The following is a 27,261-nucleotide window of genomic DNA, read 5'->3' as shown; positions in this document are numbered from 1 at the left end:
CTTCGGTAGGCTGTTCCAGAATTGCACTTCTCTGATGGTTAGAAACCTTCGTCTAATTTCAAGCCTAAATTTCCTGACTGACAATTTATATCCGTTTGTCCTCGTGTCCACATTAGCACTGAGCTGAAATAATTCCTCTCCTTCCCTGGTATTTATCCCTCTGATATATTTAAAGAGTGCAATCATATCTCCTCTTATCCTTCTTTTGGTTAAGGAAAACAAACCGAGCTCCTCAAGTCTCCTTTCATACGACAGGCTTTCCATTCCTCGGATCATTCTAGTGGCCCTTCTTTGTACCCGTTCCAGTTTGAATTCATCCTTCTTAAACATGGGAGACCAAAACTGCACACAATACTCCAAATGAGGTCTTACCAACGCCTTATATAACAGGACTAGCACCTCCTTATCCCTACTAGAAATACCTCGCCTAATGCATCCCAAGACCGCATTAGCTTTTTTAACGGCCACATCACATTGCCTACTCATAGTCATCCTACGATCAACCAGGACTCCTAGGTCCTTCTCCTCCTCCGTTACTTCCAACTGGTGCGTCCCCAGCTTATAACTAAAGTTCTTGTTAGTCATCCCTAAATGCATAACCTTACACTTCTCACTATTGAATTTCATCCTGTTACTAATACTCCAGTTTACAAGGTCATCCAAATCTCCCTGGAGGATATCCCGATCCTTTTCCGAATTTGCAATACCTCCCAGCTTGGTGTCATCCACAAACTTTATCAGCCCACTCCTACTCTTGGTTCCCAGGTCAGCGATAAATAGATTGAATAAAATTGGACCCAAAACCGAACCTTGAGGAACTCCACTGGTAACCCCCCTCCAACCCGACAGTTCCCCCTTCAATACGACCCTCTGCAGTCTCCCCTTTAACCAGCTCCTTATCCACCTCTGGATTTTCATTTAGATCCCCATCTTTTCCAATTTAACCAGTAATTCCTCGTGCGGTACCATATCAAACGCCTTACTGAAATCAAGATACATTAGATCCACCGCATTTCCCTTATCTAAAAAATCTGTTACTTTCTCAAAGAAGGAGATCAGGTTGGTTTGGCACGATCTACCTTTCGTAAATCCATGCTGTAATTTGTCCCAGTTGCCATCGGCCTCAAGCTCCGTAACCACTCTCTCCTTTAAAATTTTTTCCATGACTTTGCATACTACAGATGTTAAACTAACAGGCCTGTAGTTACCCGGGTCACTTTTTTTCCCCTTCTTGAATATAGGAACTATATTAGCTAATCTCCAGTCAAACGGTACAACCCCCGAGTTTAGAGATTTATTAAAAATCATCGCTAACGGGCTTGCAATTTCACCCGCCAATTCCCTTAATATTCTAGGATGAAGATTATCCGGGCCCCCCGATTTACTTCCGTTTAGCTGTTCAAGTTTGGCTTCTACCTCAGATACCGTAATGTCTACCCCCATATCTTCATTCCCATCAGTCCCTCTATCACTATTCCTTAGCCCTTCATTAGCCTCATTAAAGACCGAGGCAAAATATTCGTTCAGATATTGTGCCATTCCAAGATAATCCCTAATCTCCACTCTGTTTAAAGTTTTAAGCAGTCCCACTTCTTCCTTCTTGGTTTTCTTCCTATTTATATGGCTAAAAACCCTTTTGCTATTGGTTTTAATCCCCTTCGCTAGGTCCATCTCCATCCGGCTCTTTGCCTTTCTCACTGCTTCCCTACACCCTCTGACCTCAATAAGGTAGGTTTCTTTGCTGATCCCTCCCATTTTCCACTCCTTGTACGCTTTCTGTTTTTTCTTAATCACCCCTCTAAGACACTTGCTCATCCAGCTCGGTCTAAAACTGCTACCTACGAGCTGTTTTCCCTTTCTCGGGATACATGCCTCTGACAACTCCTGCAACTTCAACCTGAAGTAACCCCAGGCATCATCTGCCTTTAGATCCCTAAATATGTTAGTCCAATCCACTTCCCTAACTAGTCGCCTTAATTTAGTAAAGTTAGCCCTTTTGAAATTGTATACCTTAGTCTCAGATGCAATTTTGATTATCCTCCCATTTATTTTGAAACGAATTAGCTCATGATCACTCGAGCCAAGGTTGTCCCCTACAACTATTTCCTCAACAAGGTCCTCGTTACTCACCAAAATCAGATCTAAAATGGCATCCCCCCTCGTCGGTTCAGCAACTACTTGATGAAGGAATTCATCAGCTATCACGTCTAGGAAAAGCTGAGCCCTATTATTATTACTAGCATTTGTTTCCCAATCTATATCCGGGAAGTTAAAATCCCCCATGATCAAACAGTTCCTATTAGTATTTACTTCCTTAAAAACATTAAAGAGCTCTCTATCCATATCCAGGCTAGATCCCGGCGGTCTATAGCACACCCCAATCACTATCCCAGGGGAGGCTCTAGTAGTTTTCTTCCCCAATGTGACCATTGCCCAAACAGACTCCGTATTATCCATTGCATTGCTAGTTATTTCGTTACATTTCACCTCATTATTGATATACAATGCTACTCCCCCCACCTTTACCTTTGCATCGGTCTTTCCTAGACAGCACATACCCTTCCATACCTGTACTCCAGTCATGGCTACCGTTCCACCATGTTTCGGTTATTCCTACGATATCCGGTTTCAATTCCTGGACCAGGAGCTCCAGTTCCTCCATTTTGTTACCTAAGCTTCTCGCATTGGTGAACAAACATCCTAATTTTTGCTGTTTGGCTCCTCTCACCCTTTTCACCCAACTAGGTAGGGACACAGTACTACCAGTATGACCTGTCGATCTAGTATCCGTCCCCCGCCCCTCTTCCTTACACCTAACCGTCCCCCTCTGGCTATATCTGTTGTTATCCTGTTGTTCTCACTCCCAATGTATAAATTTGGCGTGGAGAGCACCTGGACCTCTCCCAACCGTCTCCCCCCAGTGTCTAGTTTAAAGCTCTTTTAATCAGATGAGCCAGCCTCCCTCCTAGAAGTCTACTTCCTTCCCTACTTAGGTGGAGCCCATCCCGTGAGAACAGTTGTCTGTCCCCAAAAGCCTCCCAGTGCCCATACATCCCAAAGCCCTCCTTGTAACACCACTCCCTCAGCCAACTATTAATCGTCACGATCCTGTCACCCCTTTGGCGCCCTTCCCTAGGGACAGGTAGGATCCCACTGAAGATCACCTGAGCCTCAATTTCCTTGAGAGTCTTACCCAACCTGGCATAGTCTCCCTTGATCCTCTCTAGCGAGAATCTAGCCGTGTCATTCGTTCCTACATGAAGGATGATCAAAGGGTTCTTACCTGCTCCTCTTAGGATCCTTTTCAACCTCAGGTCCACATCCCGTATTTTAGCGCCCAGTAGACAGCACACCCTTCTGTTCTCTGGATCGGCCCTGGTCACAGGCCTGTCCAACCTTCTCAGTATGGAATCCCCAATCACGTAGACCTGCCTTTGCCTGGGGACAGTGCGGTCCTCTAACCTATCCTCCGTCCCCCCTGGTTGCAAGCTCCTTTCATTCCTATCATTCCTTGTGGTTCCCATTAAGCCATCCTGTATCCTCCCTTGGCCCACACTTGGTGCTGCCTCCATGGACTCCTCCCCTCTTTCTATCGGACTAGCCGCTCTTCTCTTTTTCCTTGGCCTCCCACCTTCACCTACCACCTGCTTTACCCCTTCCTCATTCTCCAGACCTTCGAACCTGTTCCTTAGCTCTATTTCTCCCTCACTGGCTCTCCTTTTTCTTGGCCTGCTTCTCACGGTCACATGCTTCCACCGCCCATCTTCCTCATCCAGCAGTCCCCCCTCACTGGCCTTAGCCCCTGCTTCCCCCTGTACCCCTGGGCATTCCCCTTCGGTCACTGCTTGCCATTGCTCCATCAGCTGCTCGAACCCCCTTCTATGCTCTACCAGGGTTTCTACCTGCAGCTCTAGGCCTTGGATCTTTTCCTCCAGCAGCTCTATTAGGCGGCACTTCATGCATACATAGTACTGTTCTGGGTCCCCCGCTAGGACCATGTACATACCGCAGCTGCTGCATGCTCTCATCCTCGGTGTATCCTCCACAGCTTGGCTCATGGCTGCTGCTGTCTCAGCCTTGCTCGGCGTTCTTACCTGGGGAACACGGGGGACACGGCGCCGCCCCCTTCCACCTCCCCCTGTAAACTCCCACTCAAGCTCCCCTGTTAGCAGCCCTGTTGGCCGGCTGCTGGGCGGCCGCTTTTATAGGCCCCCTTCTCCGCCTAGCTCCGCCCCCTAATCAGGGCTCAGCAGTCTGCCCCGACAGAGACACACAAGCACCACAAAGACAGACGCAAACACAAATACCTGGCTCCTCCAATGGGAACTCCCACTCAAACTCCCCTGTTAGCCGCCCTGTTGGCCGGCTCCTGGGCCGCTGCGATCAGCTGTGCCGCTGCCTGGCTGGGCAGCCGCTTTTATAGGCCCCCTCCTCCGCCTAGCTCCGCCCCCTAATCAGGGCTCAGCAGTCTGCCCTGACAGAGAGAGACACAAGCACCCCAAAGACAGACGCAAACACAAAACAGACGCAAACACAAACTGTCATAACTCATGGCTTCATAATACTTTAAGATACACAGAGTATCTTGACTAAGCCTAGAGCAGCTTTTAGACAATCTTATGGTTTCTCATGTAACTATAGTGAAGTAGTTTTAAAATGCTTATTAAGAACTCTTTAATGACTAGTATTGCCATTAAGACCATAATATCAGCCAATAGCTGTGGCTTTTTACCTACATATTCTTAACTCGCTCACTGATGTGTACACAATCTTGTTGACTCTCAGTTAGTTTTCATTTCTTTATCTTTTATTGTTGTTGTAATAATAAAATGCTGTATAGAAACTCTCATCCATAAATCCCAAAGCACTTTACACCTGGAGCTGAGTATCATTATTCCCACTTATAGATGGGGAAACTAAGGCAAAGTGACTTGCCCAAAGTCACCCAGCAGGCCAGTGGCAGAACCAGGAATAAAACCCAGTTCTTCTGAATCCCAGTCCAGTGCACTATCCACTAGGTCATGCTGCCTCTTTTATAACACATAGGCTGCTTGGGACTAGAATCCCCTTTGCGCAAACCCACAGACAGAACACCCCAGTAGATCCTTACTCCTGGGGGAATTCTGCACCACTGTGCATGTGCAGAATTCATGTGCTGCGCAGAATTTTTTTCCACAAAAATACATTCTTCTGGAAAGGTGCTGCAGTTACTTCTTTCATCCACAAGGGGCTGCTGTGGCACCAGAATACAGAGCAGCGGCTCCTGGGCAGGAGCAGCCCCAGCTCCAGATAGGAAAGAGAAAGAAGTTGCCTTGCTCACAGCACCCTGCCCATGGGGGCAGATCAGGAGGCATGGGATATGGGGGCACAGACAGCATGGGGCACCTGGGGCTGCTGGGGGGTCACAGACTGGGATTCAGAAGGGCTAGTGGGGGTGACAGACTGGGGCAGGGGCTGAATGGGAGTGGGGGTGCAGAGACACATGGGGACAGGAGGTGGCTAAGTGGGGGTGCAGGGACACATGGGGACGGGGCAGATGTGCCTGACTAAATGAGAGAGACTATGGGTCATCCAGGGTCTGCATGGTGGTGGCTTCCTAACAAACTCTGCCCTCTCCCAAAAACCTTTTACATTGTTCTCCTACCCACACCCAACAACCCTCCAGGTTCACACCCAGCCTTCCCAGCCGTTTTTCCCTCTCCCTCAGCTCCTCCACTATCCCTGGCTTCCCCAAGCCTTTTCACTGCTTCTTAGGGGTGCAGGAAATACATTTCCACATTGTAGTTCAAATGAATTATTGCTCAGAGTTCTGTATTAATATACCTGGTAAGGAATCTACTTGTCAAAAAACATTTCTTGAATATTTTTGTTGTCTATATTGTTATAGACATAGTTGCTGACAGGTCTTTGAAATAAATTACAAAATAATTGAAACTAACATGATTATATTGTGTTATTTTCACAAATAAAATATGCAGATTTTTAAAATATTGGGCGCAGAATATTTAATTTTTGGCGCAGAATTCCCCCAAGAGTAGATCCTGCAGAGGCACAGAGCTGCCATAAACTATTCCTCCATCACCTCTCCCTGCTGTTAGTGTGGGAGGTGTGGCCAAAGGTAAAGGGTCACTGCCAAGGCACCCCAGCACCTTGCGATTCCCAGGTGGGGATTACAGCCCATTGTAACTGTTGGCAGCCAGTGCGAGTTAAGGCAACCTGAAGGCTCCTGTGATGTATATCTGAGGACTGGACCATTGCACAGGGTTCCTAGGTTCATAGCAGCACAAAGGTGGCTGTAAACTCTATTAGTGACTTGTTACTTTTGGCCAGTTAGGCCTCCCATCTTTTTATCCATGAAGAGAACAGGATATAATCATGTGCTGTTTGGGTAATGAACAAATGATCGTTCTGGGAATTCACATCCAAATTTCTAATGCTTTGCAGAAACTACACTTTTTTTTTAATCAAAGGGAAGAATTAAAGGCTTAACAAAATATGAATGGTCTCTCTTTCAGAGATTGGGTCCACCAAATACACTGCATTTGCTAGTCAGGGATGTGAAAAAGGTAAGTTTTTATATTATTTCCAGATATTGGGATTTATTTTCATGATTATTTTAATTGTACAAATCAATGGGGGAAGTGAACATAATGTAGATGGAAAATAAAACTTTGAAATGAAATTATAGTTTTTAAAGAAAGGGAAGTTAAATCACTAGTAGTGTAAGATACTCAGACCAGATTTAAATATACTTAATTTCTTTACATATCAAAAGAAGCTTACATACAACATTACAGTGGAAAAATATTTCCTGGCAAAATTGCAGAATCAGAAGTTAGAGAAAATATCTACTCCATTATCCAGTCCATCTACCTGCCAATGCAGGATTGTTCCTTTCTGTGTATTTACTACTGTGTTTTTCAGACTCCCAAGCAATGTTACTTCTACCACTTCCACTGGGGGAAAGTCACTTCTACTCTTCAGAGTCAGAAGTCATAAATCTGTTATTCATTACCATCCACGGCATATAAATGTATTGTAAGGCTTAGTGTTAAATTCACTATATTTGGTGGGTTTTGCATCTGTTGTTTTGCTACACAGAGTATATCCTGCATTCCTATTGCAAGGAAAACCTCAACTGATTTCAGTGAGAGTTCCTCATGAAAGTTTTGCAGGATTGGGTCAATGTATTATCCATAATGATCCACCTCAGGGTTTAATTCTTATCTAATTTTTCATTATTCACATTTTCCAATGGTACTAACTCTCTTCTGTGTATTTTTCCTATCTGTCTGTCCATCTTTCTCCTCCTGGTCATCGCATTTCCATGGCTCACTCTCATTCAGCGACAAGTTCGGGGATTTGGTTGGGTTAACATGGAGGTGATTTGTTTCCCTAGAATGTAGCTCTTTCATCATAGTTTATTGCTAAGTGGTGTTCTAGACTAAACCTTGCTGTGGTGTGCAAAAAAGGATACAGTTAGAACAGTGAAACACAGTGTTCAGTCACAGCTCTGGGAGATTTAATGTAATTGTCCAACCAATCTTTAACAGTATTACAATATAGGTTATACAACCTGCTTGTTTACCAAGTTTAGACTGCAGATTAACCCAAATTTCCCTATACATGATGGGCTGGGAATTGTAGATTATAATGAGGTGGGGAAAAAACTTATCCATACAGGAAAAGCTACAGTGTATTCTGACCCCTTTCACAAGCAGGAGGAAACTCTTGTATCAGCATACTACACATAATTGCTCTCTTTTTAAAAAGCAAGGAATGTAAACAAATCTGACTTATCCTGAAATAAATAGAATAATTAAAACAAATCGTAATTTAGTAGTTGGATTTCTCATCAGAGACTTGATCCAAAGTCTACTGAAGTCAATAGGAATCTTCCCATTGACTTCATTTGGGGACTTATCTAAAGTCCATTGAACGATTATATTTATCTTAAGGACAAATTATACTGTCCAATTCAGATAATTTCTCTTTGATTTCTCTGAGGAATCACACAATTTGCAATCCCCTTTTAATTTGTAATTGTCACTTTTTATTTTAAAACACAGAGACTCACATTTTGAGGTTGAGTAAATTAAATATAGGAGTTCTGTTTATATTCAGGTTCTTTTACTAAGCTCATCACCATGGAATCTGAGCACCTAGTATACTATAGAGTTTGCAAGTACTATAATGTTCTCCATAACTGAATATACTTAGTAGCATAGTACATTTATAGTTTATCAAACTTATTAAAATTGTTTATAATCTTGTACTGTATACAATTATTAGTGGTAATATGTATACATTTGGAGTATGAGTATTACAATGATATCTCGCTAAATTATTGCACAGATCATAAATATTCAAGCAGTGTATTAGCAGAAATGTTGTACTAATAAAATGCTTGTTTTGATTTTTATTAAGGGGTACAGGAAAAAAACCCACCCACTCCATTATACAAAAAGCCAGCTTTAAACCATCTCAAAAGCAAAATTAATTCTTGCATGAATAAAACCTTAAAATAGACAAAGCTGTTCAGATTAGTTTGCAGACTGAAATCCCATTCAAACATGGAACGTAATGTTATTCATTCAATTCAAAGCACTCAAAGCCACTGGGGTCCATCCTGCAAGCCCTGTCTCCCACGAGCAGTCCCATTGACTTCAGAGGAACTACGCGTGCATGTGAAGAGTACTTTCATCAGTCAGGTTCTGCAGAACCAAGCCTCACGGCTATTATAAACACTTGATTTTTATTGTTGAATTAAAAACAGTTTCAATTTAATTTCTTAGCACTGCGTACCTCTAGTAAGATTGGTCATCACTTTAATCTTTCAGCCATGAGATAGCCCCACTAAAATTAAGCAAGTTATCTATAAAATGAAAACCTCTGAAATTACATCAAATATCCATGGAGCTCATAACCAACAGAATGTGTATAAATCTTCAGCTGCATTGATTTATTAAAAATAATGTGATTGTATCCATTTTAGCAGAAATATAATAAAAACTATAAAGCTCTTGTCTTCTTCCCTTCCCTGATACATTTATAGTTCTATTACATATTATTTAACTGCTGCAAATAACTCTGTACTGATATATATGTTACCAACAACCATTGCTGAAATTCTACCCTTGGATATACAGACAGCTCCCCAAAGGAGAATTTGGCCCCAAGTAAAAATTTTCCCTGGATGGATATATTAATAATGAATAAAATATTAATGTCTACCAAGTATGAGTATAAATGTGTCATATTGTATATAGCCAGGGCAAGTCTCTGTATATGCTTTACTGTTGTTTTATATCCTAAAAATACACTTTGTATTTTGTAGGGAAATCTTCCACCCGATTATCATATCAGCCTGATAGATATTGGTCTTGTACTTGAATACCTCATGGGTGGAGCTTATCGCTGCAACTATACTCGAAAAAGTTTTCGGACCCTTTACAATAATTTATTTGGACCAAAGAGGGTAAGAACGAGTTAATGTTGTATTTCCCCATAGTGCTAATAATCAAAATAACTAATTCTCCACTTCTTGAATCTTGTGTGAACTACTGTGTGTCCACTTGATCTTCATTTAACAGCCTGTGGAGTTAATATGAGGATAATGCAAAATATCTGAGCTAAAGAATAAAGACTCAGGGTCCCAATATGTGCTAAATATGTTGTGCAAGTGTGCGCTTTCCACACTTCTTGGTAATTAACAATCCAGGTATTTCTAACTGTGGTGTTATGTATGTTTAGCCATTCCTAGCTTTAATTTGTGAGTATGACCTTCTAAAGTTATTGTAACTGCATAAAATATTTATATATACAAAAAACACAGGGATAAACTACAGCTCAGTGAGCAAGTAATTGTAATAATCCATAGGCCCGATCCAGGTAAGACAAAGGAGCTGCCTCAGAAGAGGAACAACTTTGCAAATATCCTGTAAAAGATTGCTTCCAAGAGTAAGGGCTTATTACCCAAAATAAACTGTTCTCTTGCCAGAATATAGCAGCATGAAGCTAATGGAATATAAAGAGGAGTCATTTTAAGAAAATGTAATAGAATAAAGATTCTAATTTCTAAGGGGGAAAAAAGAGGAAAACAGGTTTCACCAAGGGCTTGTTTCTCATAGATGACTCTGATTAAATGGGTTTGGTTTCATTTGTTTTTAATTCAAAAGTGGTCTTTTTTTTTTTTTGTATCGGACTCAAAGGATGATTTGGGATCAGGGGGCAGAATAAGAAACATTTTTTTCCCTTCCAAAACAGAGTTACAGCTATTAGCCAAATAATGTTCCTATCTATGCAAATGAAAAAATTACTTTCTTTGGCTCTGTTACATCTTTGCATTTTCCCCTCCATCTAACTAGATTTTTTTTCTTTTTCTTTTTTTTTTTAAATATGCAGCCAAAAGCTCTTAAACTTTTAGGAATGGAGGTAAGTTGGATTTTTTTTTCATATAACTAGGAAAAACACCTTTCTGCATCATTCTGAGCTTTCTCAGTTTTACACTGATTTAATATCAATTGAATCTGACTGGGATCTTCTATTTTACAGATTACTTTTGAAACACCAGCAACCTGCTTTATATTTACGGTCTTGAGTTCTGCATAGAGCTTTGCTCACATAATCCTCAAGCAGTTTTTTAGCAGTATTATGTAATAACACACTCCAGTGCTGGAAAATACTGTCAATAAAACAATTTTAGATATGAACACAGAGAACATAGTGATGAGAGAGAATACAGCAGCTGAGTAATTCATGGTCAAATCCTCTTTATATTTAAAGTGCAGTTTATGCATGGAAGATTTAGGCTATGTCTATACCTATAGCAGCATGTAAAGTACAGGCACTGCATGTGTAGCTACATGCCACAGTGAAAGGCAGGCTGCATCCACACTTGTCCCTGTGGTGTGTAGCTTCGCACTGCAGTGAAAGGCTCCGGCAGTGGGAAGGAAAGGCTCTCGCAGGGGAGAGGCAATGAAACGCTACGGCGCTGAAGACAACAGCATAGATGTTGGAGGCACCGTTTGGGCACGTAGAGAGCCATGCAGGGTATGTACCCTGGGGGTTAAGGCATGTAGGGCACTTTGCTCTTCTCACCTAAGCCAGGTCTCACACCTACACTGCTGTTTATAACTGCGCTAGCTGGACCCGCTGCCTCTGTACTTACATCCTTACATGTGGATTTAGCGTAGACATAGCCTTAGAGAGCTCAGAGAGGGAAATTGCTTTTTCAGTCAGGTTAGCTAAGTGTTATGTTAGTTATTTTCTTCCACTGTAAAACGTAGCTGATTATTTCAGAGCATTGCAGCACTGCTCTGTAGTAAACAGCCCAGAGATAAGATGGACCCGAACCAGAACCCCAGGTCTGAGCCCTGCCCCAACCACCCCAGAACTTCAGGGAAGTTTAGATTTGGATCCAAATGTTGTACCTGGGGCCTGTATCTCCCATGGGCCCAAACCAGAACCCTGGTTCAGATGCCAACAAACTTTGGGAAAGTTCAATATCTGATCTGAAGGCAAAGCTAAATATTTCTAATAGATACCTTAGAACATACCAATTAGATACTTGGTACATGAAAAGATTAGGGACGTTTGTATATGAAGCATATAAGTAAGCTTGTATTATCACTCTGTGAATAGTAGGGTTGCCAAGCCTCCAGGATTTCCCTGGAGTCTGCAGGAATTAAAGATTTATCTTTTATTAAAGATTATGTCATGTGATGAAATCTCCAGGAATACATCCAACCAAAATTGGCAACCCTAGTGAATAGAGTTCTATGTCAAAGCTGAAGTCAATTGTAAAATATATATGCACAGAGGCCTATGTTTTCCAAAGCAGATAAGCAGCTTTTCCCTGTGTGAAGGAAGTGTAAAGGAAACTTAATTTTCCTCTCAGATCTACTTCATATTTTCTAACAGCTTTAGGGCAAAGTGCTCAGGTTACAGATGGGAGGAAACAAAAGCTGAAGAGATGTGGTCTCATTTTTATACGGAGTCGTCGAGCTCTGAGATATGTGGCCTTATTCATAGGCAGGTTACACGGTATTTTCCAAGAACACTTTTTGATGTTTTTATGCTTTTCTTCAGTGGCAAATGCTTTACACAGAAGAAACTGAAGTATTTTGAAGTTTAACTCTGTTTCATCCTTCTTGCACTGGGTGAAGTTCCATCTATCTAAAAGAAAAGAAATGGTGAAAAATAAAATTAACTTTTAAAAAATTCCAAAGAAGTAAGAAAGCTTTTGTGCTCATGTGGAAAGAAGAGGGAATATTAACTTCCTTCATTTCCAGTTCTATTATTTTCTTTACTATTAACTATAAATTATTTGGCATTTTGCAATCATTGCTTGTTCTTTTCTACAAAAAAATGCAATTCTCGTCTTCTGATTTGAAATGACGCTTGCATGTGTATGCACAGCCTTTTTCTTGAAAGACAGATGATGTTTTTTCTAAATGCATGTGAATAATGACCACTGCAATTTCTATAAGGACCACTTTTCCCTTTCTGAAATTGTTGGAAAGTAGGAAGAAGTGAGATGTATTTAAGGAATAAGTGAAGACTTCTGCTTGGAATCTCAGGTTCTAAAACTTAATTCTGAACTCTCATATATAGCTCATGCTGCTGCATACTTCCTTAAAAGAAGGATTGATGTTATAAAGTGTTTATCACCACTACTCGCACTCCATCTCTGATAGTGGAATCAAGCCCTACAAATTATCAATAGCTTTATCTATATCTATATATGCAGTATTCTTCCTACATTATTTAAACCCTAATTTTCCCAATCGTGGCTTTTCTCCCTTTAGGATCCTGCTCCATTGTCTGTATTTCCCTTCAGTTACTTCCATGTTGGTTCCTGTAGTAATGGCCTATCCTCCTTATCCTTTTAGGAAATGGGATAGTTATACCTTCAGTTTGTACTGCATACATACGAGGAGATTCCTTATTCAAAGGTGAACATTCCCTTTAGTATCTTAACTCTGTTCCTAAGGATTCTGTCTACCTCCCTTTTCCCTTTGCCTGTTTTCCCTTCTCTTCATCTGCATGTTGGTTTAAAAATTGCTTTGATGCCTGATATGAAGCATTATTCTGCAGGAATAGAGATAGACCATATCAAATCAGACTACAGTATAACCTACTTATAGTGAAGCTCCACTGACAATTCAATAGAAGAAAATTCCTAAGGTGTTTCAGTTTACTGCAAAGCAACCAGTGCAATTACACATGCAGTACAACGCCGCTTATAATATAGCTGGTCTGTGTAAAGTGATGACTTTAATATAATAGGGTTCTACTGTATTTATAGAACACTAGTGACTCATAATGAAGCATGCAAGTAATGGTTCTGTGGCCAAAATATTAACCCAGGAGTGCTAACCCAATGCATGATCTGTTGATAAGGTATTATTTCATTATTTTGTTGGCATTCTTTACAGAAACAAATCAGAAATTAAACTACAGAACATGATGTAATTCAAGGAATTTAGGCTGCTTGTTAATAGGAAGTTCACATTTTCTTTTGGAAATGCCAGTAGTCATCTCTATATGTTCTTTGTGCATGGAGTAGGTCTCACAATAGCTTTCAGAATTCAGTGGCAAGGCTTTTGGTTTGCTTTCCTTTAGGATGATGAGCCTCCAACAAAAGGGAAGAAGAAGAAGAAAAAGAAAAAGGAGGAAGAGATAGATATTGATGTGGATGACCCAGAAGTCAGCCGCTTTCAGTACCCATTTCATGAACTCATGGTATGGGCAGTGCTGATGAAACGGCAGAAGATGGCACTCTTTCTTTGGCAGCGAGGGGAGGAGACCATGGCCAAAGCACTTGTGGCATGTAAACTGTACAAATCCATGGCCCATGAGTCTTCAGAGAGTGAACTGGTGGATGACATCTCTCAGGATTTGGACAACAACTCAAAGTTAGTTAATTGGAGCATAGTGCATGGCTAATTTGTATATATGGGGCAATTGCAATTAATTTTTAAGATGGTGGGTCACAGGGATGATTGTTTGGCCCATTTTTCTGACCAACTTTTTTCATCTATGAAGTTTGATGATATACTTACAAGACTGGGAGGCAGGAATTTTTGAGTTATCACATCTTGGAGTCCCTCTGTGGCCTTAGGAAAATTGCTTAACCTCTCAGCCTCAGTTTCCTCCTTTATAAAATAAAATTAGCTTACCTCACTAGGTCAGGATTAACTGATGTACATGAATTCTCTGAAGAGGTAAGTTTCAGTCTACTAAGTAAGTTTGATCACAAACAGTCTCACATGAGCTGTGAAAGAAGTTGACATGTTTGAAGAAAGGTGATTAAAAATAAAAATAAGTTTAAAGGGAATTAAAATTACATGTTACTCTATGCACTCTTACTTCAGTTTGTTAGTCTTTGTACCTTATTGCTTTTTTAGTGGTTTTAAACAAATTTCTTCAAAACTTTCAAATGTAATTGGCTTTATTATAATTGTCCTTAGAATGTTAGAAGTTTACAAAATGACAATTACAACTTTAATAGTGCCTGTAATCAAAGGATGAAAAATATTTTACAAGCAATAATGACATTTCCAATCAATAGCTTCTTAAGCACCAGACTTAATCATCATTTATATTTATTTGTGGGTGGAGCTTTTGCATGCTAGTACAAATCATGATTGAGGCCCAGTTGAGCTTGATGCTGTACAAAGACATGGGAAAACACTGTCTCAGCCCAAAAGAGTTTACAATCAAATTTAAGGGAACACTACAATTTTTAAGCAAAGTTCATCAGATTCTTTCTGCGTGTCTCTTTTTCTTCAGAGATTTTGGCCAGCTGGCTGTTGAGTTGTTAGATCAATCATATAAACATGATGAACAGGTTGCCATGAAATTACTGACCTATGAACTGAAAAATTGGAGTAACTCCACCTGCCTAAAACTTGCTGTGGCAGCTAAACACAGGGACTTCATAGCTCACACCTGCAGCCAGATGTTATTAACAGACATGTGGATGGGGCGGCTACGCATGCGGAAAAACCCAGGCCTTAAGGTATTTCTTCTACACAATTGCAGTAATTTCCTTGGCACTGATGTTGAAGATACAGCTAAGGCATATAGTATTGTATCAGATTTAGTATATTCATTCATATAACCATTCAGCCCCCTAATTATAGGGGTGCTTTAAAAGTATTTCTTTTGTGAAGCTAATTTTTCTGGCTCCTAACCTCAGAATATTTAAGTGACAACAGCCCCATGGCAGAGGGGGTGTAGAAGGCAATAAAAGGCTTACTATGCTTTAAATCTGGAAGCAAAGCCAGATAAATGAGAAAAGTGTTCATTTAAGTTTATACCCCGGCCCTGAAAACTAGTTATATTACATGAGAAGCTAAAAGACATTCATCATGTTCAGATACTACTGTGGTGAAGGGCACATAATGAAGGATGAGAGAGAGAACAAGCCACATGTGACAGATGCTAGTCACATCTCTTAATGCAGTACTGGAAGGAGCTCAGATAGTACAGTGAAAAGGGTGGTATAAGAACCTATGCAGAATAGTATAGAGTAGAATGATGGGAAAAAACACATTTTTTTAAAAAGACTCTATTCTTGTTTTGAGGGCTTGAACACTTGTTCTGCTGATTTCTCTGTCTTTCCATTGATGAGACTCAGGTGATTGTTCAAGGGTGGGTTCAAAGAATGAATAACTGCTAAACATGAATAATGTTAAGTATGGCAAAGAGGAGACACATGATACACACAGTGTGAGGAGTGTTTTGGTGTTGCTTGTGAGGAGGATAATATATGATTTACTGGGCTATTATCAGCAGGGGCGGCACCAGCGCACCAAGCACATGCCTGGGGCGGCAAGCAGAGGGGAGAGCTGGGGCGGCCTGCCAGTCGCCGTGAGGGCAACAGTCAGGCTGCCTTCGGTGGCATGCCTGCAGGAGGTCCGCCAGTCCCGCAGTTTCGGTGGCAATTCGGCGGTGGGTACGCCAAAGGCGCAGGACCGGCGGACCTCCCGCAGGCATGCTGCCAAATCCGCATTACCAGCGGACCTGCCTCAGGCATGCCACCGAAAGCCGCCGTGCTTGGGGCAGCAAAATACATAGAACCGCCCCTGATTATCAGGTGACGTTCTTCTCTCATCCTGTATTGTTAAAACTGCCTTCCACATGTAGGGCTGTCACATTGGTGTCATCTCCAACCCCTCTCTCATTTTCTCACTTCCAGGTCATCACCAAATCCAGTTGATTTTTCACACCATAACATCTACAAAATCCATCTATATTTTTCATCTTCTCCTGCCAACATCCTGATCCATTCTCTGTTTTTCACTCTCCTTGACCTGTCTCATCTTCAACTCTCTCACTTTCCACTTTCCCACTTCTCTCCAACTTAAATTACTCAAAATCTTGAGTCATAGCTGATGATCCTCTCCCTTCTCTCAGATCACATCTCTCTCCCTTGTTACATCTCCCTTCCTCTTCCATGCACAATTCAGCCTTCCCTAACCTTCCAGTTCTATCCTCCTCATCTGTATGTCCCCCAAACCTTCTAGTCTCATTCCCTCCCCTCACTACTCCTTTCATCTCCTTCTCCAACTCTTTATGTGCCTTCTTGCATGCTATCTCTCATGCTTAGAAAGCTTTCCCAGTTGTTGTTTGCTAAGCTTCCCCCTTTTATTCTTTCAAAACTCTTCTGAGAACCCACCTGTTTCACATCAGAATGTAATTTATAAGCTTTGGAAAGAACCCTGCTCCCCTCACCATCCTGCTGTGTGTTGTTCCACTGAGGTTGAGCTGTTGAACTCTGTCCTGCAACACTTTTACCTTCTGGTGTGTTTTATTGCAATGTATCTACCGAGATGAGTCTTCCAGAGCAAGCTCCATGTTGTATCTTAATATATATTATAGTGCCATGTGTAATACTGGTGCTTGTGTAAATATTAATTATGTTGAATGTTATTCAGAGAAGGCAACAAAAGAAATAATGTTGTTTTAAACAAAATCTAATGATGTAATCAATGATTCATTGAATTGATACCTCTTTTCTTGCCCAGGTTATAATGGGGATTCTCTTCCCACCCACCATCCTATTTCTAGAGTTTCGCAGTTCTGATGATTTTTCCTATCAGACATCAAGAGAAAATGAAGATGGCAAAGAAAAAGAGGAGGAAAATGTGGTTGGTACTATACCTTATCAGAATGTTCTTAACTTCTCCAGCAGACTTAATATCCAGATTTGCCTACAATGATGCCATTGGCCACTTCAGATTGAAATCTGCAGCTTTACCATGCCACCTGCCTGTGTAGAAACACAAATCCCTGTGTGTTCTAGTACTGGGAATATATGGGCCACATTATCAGCCAGTGTAAATTGATGTAGCTGTATTGAGGTCAGTGGAGGTATGCCAATTTACAACAGCTAAGAACCTCACCTTGTATTTTTCAAAGTGCAATGGAACTGGATAATTAGAGAATAGTCCTGTTGTTCAGAAGGAAGTTTTCTGTAGCTGACAGATGATTGAGCATCATCATTGAAAGAACCTCTCATAAGTGACATTGTATTGGTGACAAGCTGCCAGTTTCTGTCTTCCAGGATGCAAATGCTGATACAGGCTCCCGAAAAGGAGATGAAGAGAATGGAAACAAAAAGCAACGGAGCCTTCCTATTGGAAAAAAGATCTATGAATTCTATAATGCACCTATTGTAAAGTTCTGGTTTTACACGGTGAGTAAGTCATCTTGACTTTTGATTATTAATAATTTGTTACATTATATTAATTTAAAACAAAATAATAGGAAAACATCTTGATATATAGTTTAAAGAACAGGTATAAACAAAATACACTTTGGCCTTAGCATCTGTTTCTCTTATGAATCGTCGTATGTGAGCACATAACAAAATTCACATTGCACATGGTCTAACTCCCATTAAAACTTAAGGAGACATAGTTAAAATCTTTTAAATTGTTTTTCCATCTGCTTTATTGTATCTAATTTTTTAAATACTGTGACAGGGTCAGGCCAGATGGCTACAAGAGAGTGGTCGAAGGTAGATACATTAGCTCCAGGTTAAGCAGGTCCCTTTTCCCTGGGTAAGATAACAGGGACTATTCCAGAACTCTCAGGAACTTTCTAGAACTAATTAAGGCAGGCAGGCTAATTAGGACACCTGTAGCCAATTGGGAAGTTACTAGAATTAATTAAGGCTAATCAGGACACCTGGTATAAAAAGGCTCTCACTCCAGTTAGTGAGGTGTGCGTAAGGAGCTGGGAGTGAGAGGACGTGCTGCTGGAGGACTGAGGAGTACAAGCGTTAACAGACATCAGGAGGAAGGTCCTGTGGTGAGGACAAAGAAGGTGTTGGGAGGAGGCCATGGGGGAAGTAGCCCAGAGAATTGTAGCTGTCGTGTAGCTGTACCAGGATGCACTGTAGAAAGCTGCAGTCCACAGGGCCCTGGGCTAGAACGTGGGGTAGAGGGCGGGCCTGGGTTCCCCCCAACTCCTGATCCATCACAGGAAGATCTCTGAGGCTAGCAAAATCCGCCAATAAGCGCAGGACCCACCAAGGTAGAGGAGAAACTTTATCACAATACCAAAAAGTTAAAAGGTCTTCTCTCATTCTGGACTTTGAGCTTGTGACACCTGTGGCCATTATTTCCCCATTTGACTTTCATTAAGGTTGTAAGCACTCAGTATATTTTGAAAATCAGCCCCTAGCATCAAGAAAAGACCAAGGGATGAATTGATTGCAGTCCATAAGTACCTACATAGGGAATAAATATTTAATAATGGTCTCTTCAATCTAGCAAACAAAGGTATAACATGATCCAATGACTGGAAGTTGAAGCTAGACAAATTTAGACTGGAAATAAGGTGAGTAATTAACCGTTGGAACAATTTACCAAGGATTGTGGTGGACTCTCCATCACTGGCAATTTTAAAATCAAGATTGCATGCTTTTCTAAAAGATCTGTTCTAGGAATTATTTTGGGAAGTTTTATGGCCTGTGCTATACAGGAGGTCAGTCTAGATGCTCACAAGGTCCCTTCTGGCCTTGATATCTATGAAACTTGAAATCCAAAATTAGTGGACAATTATGAATATTTTCCTGAATATTAGGTATGTTTCTGCTGATTTACACTTATGTTCTGTACTTTATACATTTAAACTTTCTGCAAATGACTTTGTGTACAAATTCTGGAATGATCTCAAGTAACTAAATTCTGTCTATGCAGCCATGGACAAAGCAGTTACTGTGTAACAGCCCTGCACACTAATGCCTAGAGTCCATGGACATAAAGGATTCTTTTTTCCAGATATCATACCTGGGTTACCTAATGCTGTTCAATTATATAATCTTGGTGCGGATGGACCGCTGGCCCTCGCTCCAGGAATGGATTGTCATCTCCTATATTGTGACTCTGGCTTTAGAGAAAGTAAGAGAGGTAATGTGAATCGCACCAATAACTGCTATTTTACGTTATCGTGGGGAAGAACTTGTCATTTATAAATAAATGGTGAATGGGGGCTGGAGGAGTAGTGTAGACAGGCAAGCCTTGCATGAGGCAAGAGATTCCCTTCCCTGCACCTCCTCCAAATCCATGCTAGTGCCGGGGGACTTCATGGCACTACCCACTCCAGGGCTCTCAGAACCCTCCTGCCTGAGCAAAAGAGCAGTCAAAAATTCCATTAGGTCATTTTTGCAGTTTCCTGAATTCACTGCCCCTTTCTTATGTGTATTTCCCTGGGAGGCATGAGGATATAATCCCTAAATAGCCTCCTGTTATGCACAATTAATGTATGTTGCATTGATCAGTTATGGTGTATGATGAAGAGGTTGGGAGGGAGGAACGTGTTTTATCTGTAAATTCGCAGTAGTATTTAATTCATTATCATCTCGGCTCTTACAGATTGGTAGCACAGCACAAAAACCCCACTGCCAAATCAATTCACCCCACTGTAGTTCCCTCCCAGTCTGTTTCCCCTCTGGCCCACCATGTTCCTAAAATAAACACCTCATATCATTTTGATTTGGACATAAATGTGGACAAAAAGTTAATGGGCCACAGCCGGTGAATTAACTGACAATGATGAAATCCTTTGGTTAAACGAAAGTTGGGTCAAAATAGAAAAATTAAATGGAGTCTATAAGCAGCGATGTGCTCTGCTGCAGGAGCAAATCCTGCTCAACACGTAAGTAGTCCTGATGAAACCCATTACACCCAGTCAGACTGCCCTCTGTCTCACCACCATTATTTAAAAAATGCACTCCACAGATTTTCTTCAGGATTTTTTCCGTTTGTTTTTAGATTCTGATGTCGGAGCCAGGCAAGCTGAGCCAGAAAATAAAAGTCTGGCTGCAGGAATACTGGAATATCACTGATATGGTGGCTATTTCAGTATTTATAATTGGAGCAATTCTTCGCCTACAGAACCAGCCTTACATGGGTTATGGAAGAGTAATCTACTGTGTGGATATCATTTTCTGGTACATTCGAGTACTGGATATCTTTGGTGTGAACAAGTATTTGGGACCCTATGTCATGATGATTGGAAAAATGGTTAGTACCTCTGTAGCTAGAGGCTTGCTTTAGGGATGCATCTTAAACTATGTAAGAAAGCAGATTTGGGAAAGGAAAATCATTTCTTCTTCTAGATACCAGTCCCACAACTGTTGTTCACCTGATTTGGTCTGTGAATAAGGGCTGCAGAATGGGGCTCTCAATCTTGACTCATGAATTACATTCTCTCACAGAGATTTTGGATATACTAATAATAACCTTAATTCAAGAGAGAATTTTTCTCAAACTGTTTCAATACCCTGTATCCTTAACACCCTGTTTTTCTGTCCTATTGCAGTCTCTTCAGAATAGTCTACTTAATCTCAGTATGAGTCTCAGTGAACCATTTTAGGGTATTTCCCTTCAGAAAAGTGGGATTTAAAATTTATAAGCTTAGAGTCTGATTCTCAGAGGCCCTTTTAGGATCTTCAACTCCCATTGACTTCAGTTAGAATTGTGGTTGCCCAGAGCTTGTGGTTCTTAATATCAAAGCCAGACTGGCTTTCCTCCATCAAAGCATAGTATTAAACCCACTTCCAGTTAATGGAACTAATATATTTGAAGCTTTGTGCTGCCAATATTGTAACAATAGGCTTCCATAAAATTATCCTCCTTAGCATATAATAAACCCAGTATACCAAGGATACACATACTCATAAGGAGGAGGGGAGCGGCTCTGGAGAGTCCATTTGATTTTCCATTTAATTGAATATAACTATAAATAAGAAAGGAGGTGAGACTACAACACAGAGTTCTGTTAAGGTGAATTTTGCTGGAACATATGCATTTTGGGTTTCAGGCTCCTAGATCACTTAGGTTACTGAAAATTTTGCCCTCTGTTCCTAAAAATATATTGAGTATATATCGATGATATGAGGGAGTATTCAACTTGAGAGAGATGAGGCCCTTCTTTTAGCACTTAGAGAGGAAAATACCTTTCACTTGGTGCATTCCAAAGTCAAAATGTTGCTCTTCAGAAGTGTTTGTATGTGAGCCTCTCGGGCAGAGGTGGCTTAGCAGCGAACAGAGAGGGAAAGCACCACCAGCAGCAGAGAAGTCATTGTATTTCTTCCTTTCAAGTCAGTGGCAGAATTTTTACAAGAGCCGCTGTCCAACATGTCGTTGCCTGTGTGTTCAGGGAAAGTATGGCTAGAAAGAGTTCAAATATATACTCTTGTCACTGGCCCAAGCACTTATATGAAGATGCTCACTCTGCTTTCGCTTTCCGAACATAAGTACGTTATTTGTTTGCTGCTATTGTCATTGCTGCTGTTATACATTTTCATGGCACCGTAAACGTACACCATACCATGCAAGGCATAGAAAAGTTCATAGGCCCAGAACCTCCACCTGAGGAGCACACAATCTTACTCAGGAGAGGTGCTGCAAACGTGGCTTTAAGCCACCTTTGTGCAACCCAGATCCTGGGACCCTGAAGGCTGCTCTGGTTTGAACTGACTCACTTCTGCCCAAGGGCCATTACAGAAGCAAGAGATTGCCAGGGCACAAGTATGCTTTCTAATCTAGCAGTTAACACTGTGACCAGTTATGCTGGTTTGAGAGGTCTCTTGGCTTGGCAGGGCAGGGTAAAGTGTCCCTAATGCAAGGGGAATCTGGTCTGTAAAGCCATATAGTCTGATACTCCTTTTAGTCGAAAAACGTATTACCTATTTAACTGGATCTTGGGTGTTGTTTTTTTACACTTTGTATGTTTTCAGCTCATTTGTACCAGCATAATAATATCTGGGAAACAACTAGTTTGGGGGATTTTTTTTTTATTCTCATGAATCTTTCTTGGTGGTTTTCCTGCACACATTCTCCTACACACATTCTTTCATGTATGTAACCTCTGATTATGACAAAAATATTTGTATGGTCCCTCTGTCCAGATGATTGACATGCTGTACTTTGTGGTCATCATGCTTGTGGTTCTGATGAGTTTTGGAGTAGCCCGCCAAGCTATCCTGCACCCAGATGAGGAGCCCTCTTGGAGACTAGCCCGCAACATCTTCTATATGCCCTACTGGATGATCTACGGAGAGGTGTTTGCAGACCAGATAGACCGTAAGAGTAGAATTCATAGTAAGATTCTGTTTCCTGTTTCTGAGGCAGATGATCAGATCCAAATTAATGAAAATGACTGTTTTTAATTTGGAATTAGTATGTTTGTCTTTGGTTGCTTTTGTGGCAGATTCCAGACTTCCAAACGTCACTTTCTCCTCCCCACCAGAGTACCAATGGGAATCCTCTACTCGTCAGCATATGTTCTATTTCAATTACTGTTGAGAGTGGTGCAATCTGAAACGCTCGCCAATCTTGGATGTTAAGAATATCATCTCTGAGATGCTCCCCTTCCTTAGATGGGTCAAGAAGAGATAATCCTTGAGTTACTGTTGAACCTGGTTCATCACCAGACTCTGATTCAGGAAAGCACTTAAGCACAAGCTTAACTTCTAAATTCATGTTTAAACCCTATTGACTTCAATGGGACTTAAACACATGCTTTCCTGAAATGGGGCCTATAAGAATTAATTGTGGAGTCATAGGTCTGCACATGCTCTAGAACAAGGGTTCTCAACCTGTTCAGTACAGAGCCCCTTCCCTTAGCAATATGTGAAGCTCGGGTGGTCACAACTTCCTGACTTTTGGTTATGACTCCACAAGTTTAGAACATATGTTCCTAGAGTATTTCAGGTGATGAATAACTTTTGATACCATCCTTTTTCCAGACAGTCTGGATATATCACAAATGTCCTGGCTCCCTTCATTTCTGGGGGTAGGGCAGTATCTATCAAAACATGAGCCCTGCCAGCTGGAGGATGAGCTGTGATATCAGCTGGGAATGCAGATGCTTGTTGTTAACAAAGGAATGAAATGGAGGGGCAAGAAACAGGGCTAATAATAAAAATTGGTAATACTTTAAAATGTGAAAATACTATTTGGACTGTTTACAAAATGTAATATTACCAAAGTGGCCCTTTGCTCTGATTTTGTGGCTCAGCAACACACTGAAGTTAAGAATGCTGAAATCTAGCAGCAGTAATTCCAGTTAGTTTTGATCAGGATGAAGTGTATTAAGTAGGAATGGGGAGTAAAATCAAGGAGAAAAGAGAGAAAACTATTCCCAAATATATCATAGCTCCATCCTCAACCTTTATAGGGCCATAGCCTTGCTTTGGCCACCTTGAACTCACTGGGAGCTCCTGGCACCTCTATCTGAGGACAAAACATGGCCTTTAGTAGGGAGTTCGGAGGGTGGTCAGGGGGCGGGGGTGTGGATCGGGGAAGGGCAGTCGGGGGGAGACAGGGGGTTGAATGGGGGCAGTGGTCCTGGGGAGGGCAGTCAGGAAGGAGGGGGGGTTGGATGGAGTGGCAGGGGGCAGTCAGGGGCAGGGATTCCAGGGGAAGTCAGGGGACAGGGAAAAGGGGTGGTTGGAGGGGGCAGGAGTCCCGGGGAGGTGTCAGGAATGAGAGGAGGGGTTGGAAGGGGTGGCGGGAGTCCGGGGGCAGTCAGGGGACAGGGAGTGGGGGGGGTGGATGGGGCAGGAGTCCTAGGGGGGCTGTCAGGGAATAGGGGGGTTGGATGGGGCAGGAGTCCCGGGGGGGGGGCAGATAGGAGGTGGGGCCCGGGCCACGACCCCTTCCCCTAACCGGCCCTCCATACAATTTACAAAACCCGATGCAGCCCTCAGGCCAAAAAGTTTGCCCACCCCTGGTCTAATCATTAGTGGTCAGAACTCCCTGCCACATAGGAGGGAGGAAATGGCTATATGGGCTGTGCCATTAATCTGGTCCTGCAGTTACATTGTTGTAGTGATGTTTTGTTTAGATGGGACACCGAAACACTCTTTTCTTCTTCCTTTCCCTCATAAATTATCATCATATTACTGTAACTTACAATATGTGAAATTGTTCTTGGAAATATTTGGGTCAACCCAGTTACGTATTACGTGCTGCCCCAGCTTCTACGTGGTCTGGCTAAGTCTCAGATGGGTTGATTCTCATGTTGAGAGGAAATGACTAAGGCAAAAATTGAGAATATTGCTGCAGTCCATGTGATTCACAGTATGTACACAGATTCCTATTCATCTTGAACACAGATGGTAAAAGCAACAGCAAAGTCCCATGTAGACAGGTCTGTTTTTCTCAAAAGTCAGCCAAAACATATACTGGTCTCAGCACCTGTTGCCAAGCTCTCCCTATCTCTGTATCTTGCTTTACATGCACTGTCCCAGCTCTGATCTCTGCTTCAATCAGACCCCGACTATACAACATAAAGTCCTATTGTGGGAAAATGTGATTAGCCAAGGACTCAGAAAATCCTACCTCAGCTAGGTGAAAGACCACTTGGGGTCTAACAAAAGGTAGGTTACACAGGGCTTATCTATAAGAGAGATTTTTCCAGTTATACTAGTATAGTGTTATTGGTATAGTTAAACTGATGTAGTTATTCTTATATAAATCTCTATGCGAACACTCTTATTTCAGAATAAAAATGGATTTATTCAGCTTACCTTAAACTGCTTCCAAAGCAACACAATCAAAATTGGAAAAAGTTTTATTTCTTGCACTGAAATAAAAATGTCCACATGAGAAGTTATATCAGTTAAAAGTTCACAATTAGCTTAAACAGGTATAACTTTCCTGTGTAGACAAGCCCATAGGCACCTACTTTCTAAAGACCATTCTGCTTTCAAAGACAATAGGTCTCAATCTAATCTTCCCATGACTGTAAGTAAGCTCCCCTTAACAATTTACCTGGGTGTGACTACAGTAGGCAATCCAACCAATATGTCAGATACGGTGAGGTCCTTTTGCCACACTTAAATGATTTATGGGTAAGGTGACCAGATGTCCCGATTTTATAGAGACAGTCACGATATTTGGGGCTTTGTCTTTTATAGGCATCTATTACCCCCCATTCCCTATCCCGACTTTTCACACTTGCTTTCTGGTCACCCTATTTATGGGAAAGTACCATATCCTGTTCCCCTTTCAGTAGTTCAGTAAAATGCATTGCTTTGTTACTTTCCTTTGCCACAACTGTACATCAAAGATAAAACTCTGGCACCACTGTAGTCAAATGGGATTTTGCAGTTGACTTCAATGAAGCCAGGATTTTGCCCTAAGGATGAAATTCACTCCAATGCTACAATGTAAAAGAGCCACATGAGCATGAAATCAGAAGCATTTAGTACTTAGCAGGATCAAATTCATAAGCAGAAGTAGGGTGATCCCGCTTAAGACTTTCTAAGGACAGGCACACAGTACCCATAATGCTAATCAAATTAGATTTTAATGATATTAGATACTATAACAATATATTTGTATCATAGCTATTGATCGTTTTAATATAGAATGATAATAGAAAAGGAAGCAGGCAGCAAAGGACTCTGCTTCCAGGAAACAGGAGGAAGTTCGTTTCTGTAATAGCTGAAAGATTAAGTTTGTGTGGTAACTTTGTGTTGTTTTGTTTGTGGTGACTATCAATTGTGTTTTACTGATAAATCTTGTATATTTAAAGGATCATCTGCCAGCATCATTTTGTGATTTATTTTTACTGTCATGAATTTGCTGCCATATGTAGCATTTGGGGAAGACAAAGTGAAAAGGAAATTGCAGAATGTAATGTAACTCTAACAAAGCCTTTGTTTCTAAGCATATGTCTCTACTGTTCTGATATTTAAGTTGCTTATCTATTCTTGGCAGCAAAACAGCTACTGTATTGTCAGTCATTTGTTTTTTTTTCCCCCCTATTATTCTGTTGTTTTCTTTCCTTTTTTTTGCTTTCAAATTGCTGTGTAGTCTATGCCATGGAAATCAATCGTAAGTCTATGTGGGGAGCTGATTAACTCATTTAGTTAAATGCGTTCATTAGTCTTTTTCTTCCCTGGATATTGGTATTTTAATTATAGTGTTCTGACAAAATTCAGATGTCAGATTTTTGTTCTTCTACTGAATTGATTTCAAGTATCAAAGAAGCAGGGAATTTTTTTAATTATAAAAAGAACTGATTGGGTACTACTTTATTGATTTGCAATTAAGTGCCAACATTTTTGTACATTCTATTGAGTTACCACCACAATGATCCTTTTTAAATTATATTATGTGAGTTGTTGCACACAGAGAATTTAATTTCCTTTGATTATCCAAGTTCTACATTAACATTTTAAAAAGCTAGTTGGGTACTCGTGTTTTTGAGATGTACTTGACTTTCCATGTCCAGTTTCCACATGATAACCAGAAATACAGGATTAGTGTATAATTTGGTACCATGTTTGGAAACCAAGTTCGAACTTTCTTTAAATATGGTTCTGGCTAAACAAGACGTAAATATGTGTTTTCAGGCGAGTGTAGACAGGATCAAGCTGATTTCAAATCACCTAAAAACCTTATCTTCAAAAGAGGTTGAGAATGTTAGTTTTTGCAAACACTTTTAAAATAAATTGGTTCAGTTTATGCTGGCAAACCAGATCTTGCAAAAAATTACTGCTGGGCACAGTGTCTTTTATAAGACTTCAGTGGGAGAGTACTTGCCACTGTAAAGTGTTCCACCTAATGGTAAGTGTTTGTAGGATCCAGCCCAGGGTTTGAAACCAAATTAACTGGAACTATATTTAAAGTAAGAACAAACTTAAGGCTTGTCTAAATCAGGGGTCTCAAACACACGGCCCGCGGAGCTCTTCCCTGCAGCCTGCCAAGCTCCCTGCGCCCTCTC

The 27,261-nt window shown here is 41.1% G+C and overlaps 1 protein-coding gene across 1 annotated transcript in view; it reads left to right on the top strand.

Moving 5' to 3' along the window:
• TRPM1 (transient receptor potential cation channel subfamily M member 1) overlaps positions 1 to 27,261 on the top strand; it is an 82,523-nt gene that overhangs the window by 34,463 nt on the left and 20,799 nt on the right. Inside the window, exons 13-23 of the mRNA XM_044979836.1 lie at positions 6,516 to 6,566; positions 9,338 to 9,478; positions 10,405 to 10,434; positions 13,627 to 13,919; positions 14,797 to 15,025; positions 17,037 to 17,159; positions 17,576 to 17,707; positions 19,299 to 19,427; positions 20,292 to 20,543; positions 22,433 to 22,607; positions 26,349 to 26,369. Of these exons, the coding sequence (XP_044835771.1) occupies positions 6,516 to 6,566; positions 9,338 to 9,478; positions 10,405 to 10,434; positions 13,627 to 13,919; positions 14,797 to 15,025; positions 17,037 to 17,159; positions 17,576 to 17,707; positions 19,299 to 19,427; positions 20,292 to 20,543; positions 22,433 to 22,607; positions 26,349 to 26,369 (1,576 nt within the window). The remainder of the gene's footprint in view (positions 1 to 6,515; positions 6,567 to 9,337; positions 9,479 to 10,404; positions 10,435 to 13,626; positions 13,920 to 14,796; positions 15,026 to 17,036; positions 17,160 to 17,575; positions 17,708 to 19,298; positions 19,428 to 20,291; positions 20,544 to 22,432; positions 22,608 to 26,348; positions 26,370 to 27,261) is intronic.

The sequence above is a fragment of the Mauremys mutica genome, chromosome 11, assembly GCF_020497125.1.
Source record: "Mauremys mutica isolate MM-2020 ecotype Southern chromosome 11, ASM2049712v1, whole genome shotgun sequence".
In the NCBI taxonomy this organism is placed as follows: Eukaryota; Metazoa; Chordata; order Testudines; family Geoemydidae; genus Mauremys; species Mauremys mutica.
Note: the sequence above shows the minus strand (reverse complement) of the source record. Positions and strands in the feature narration are given on the sequence as shown.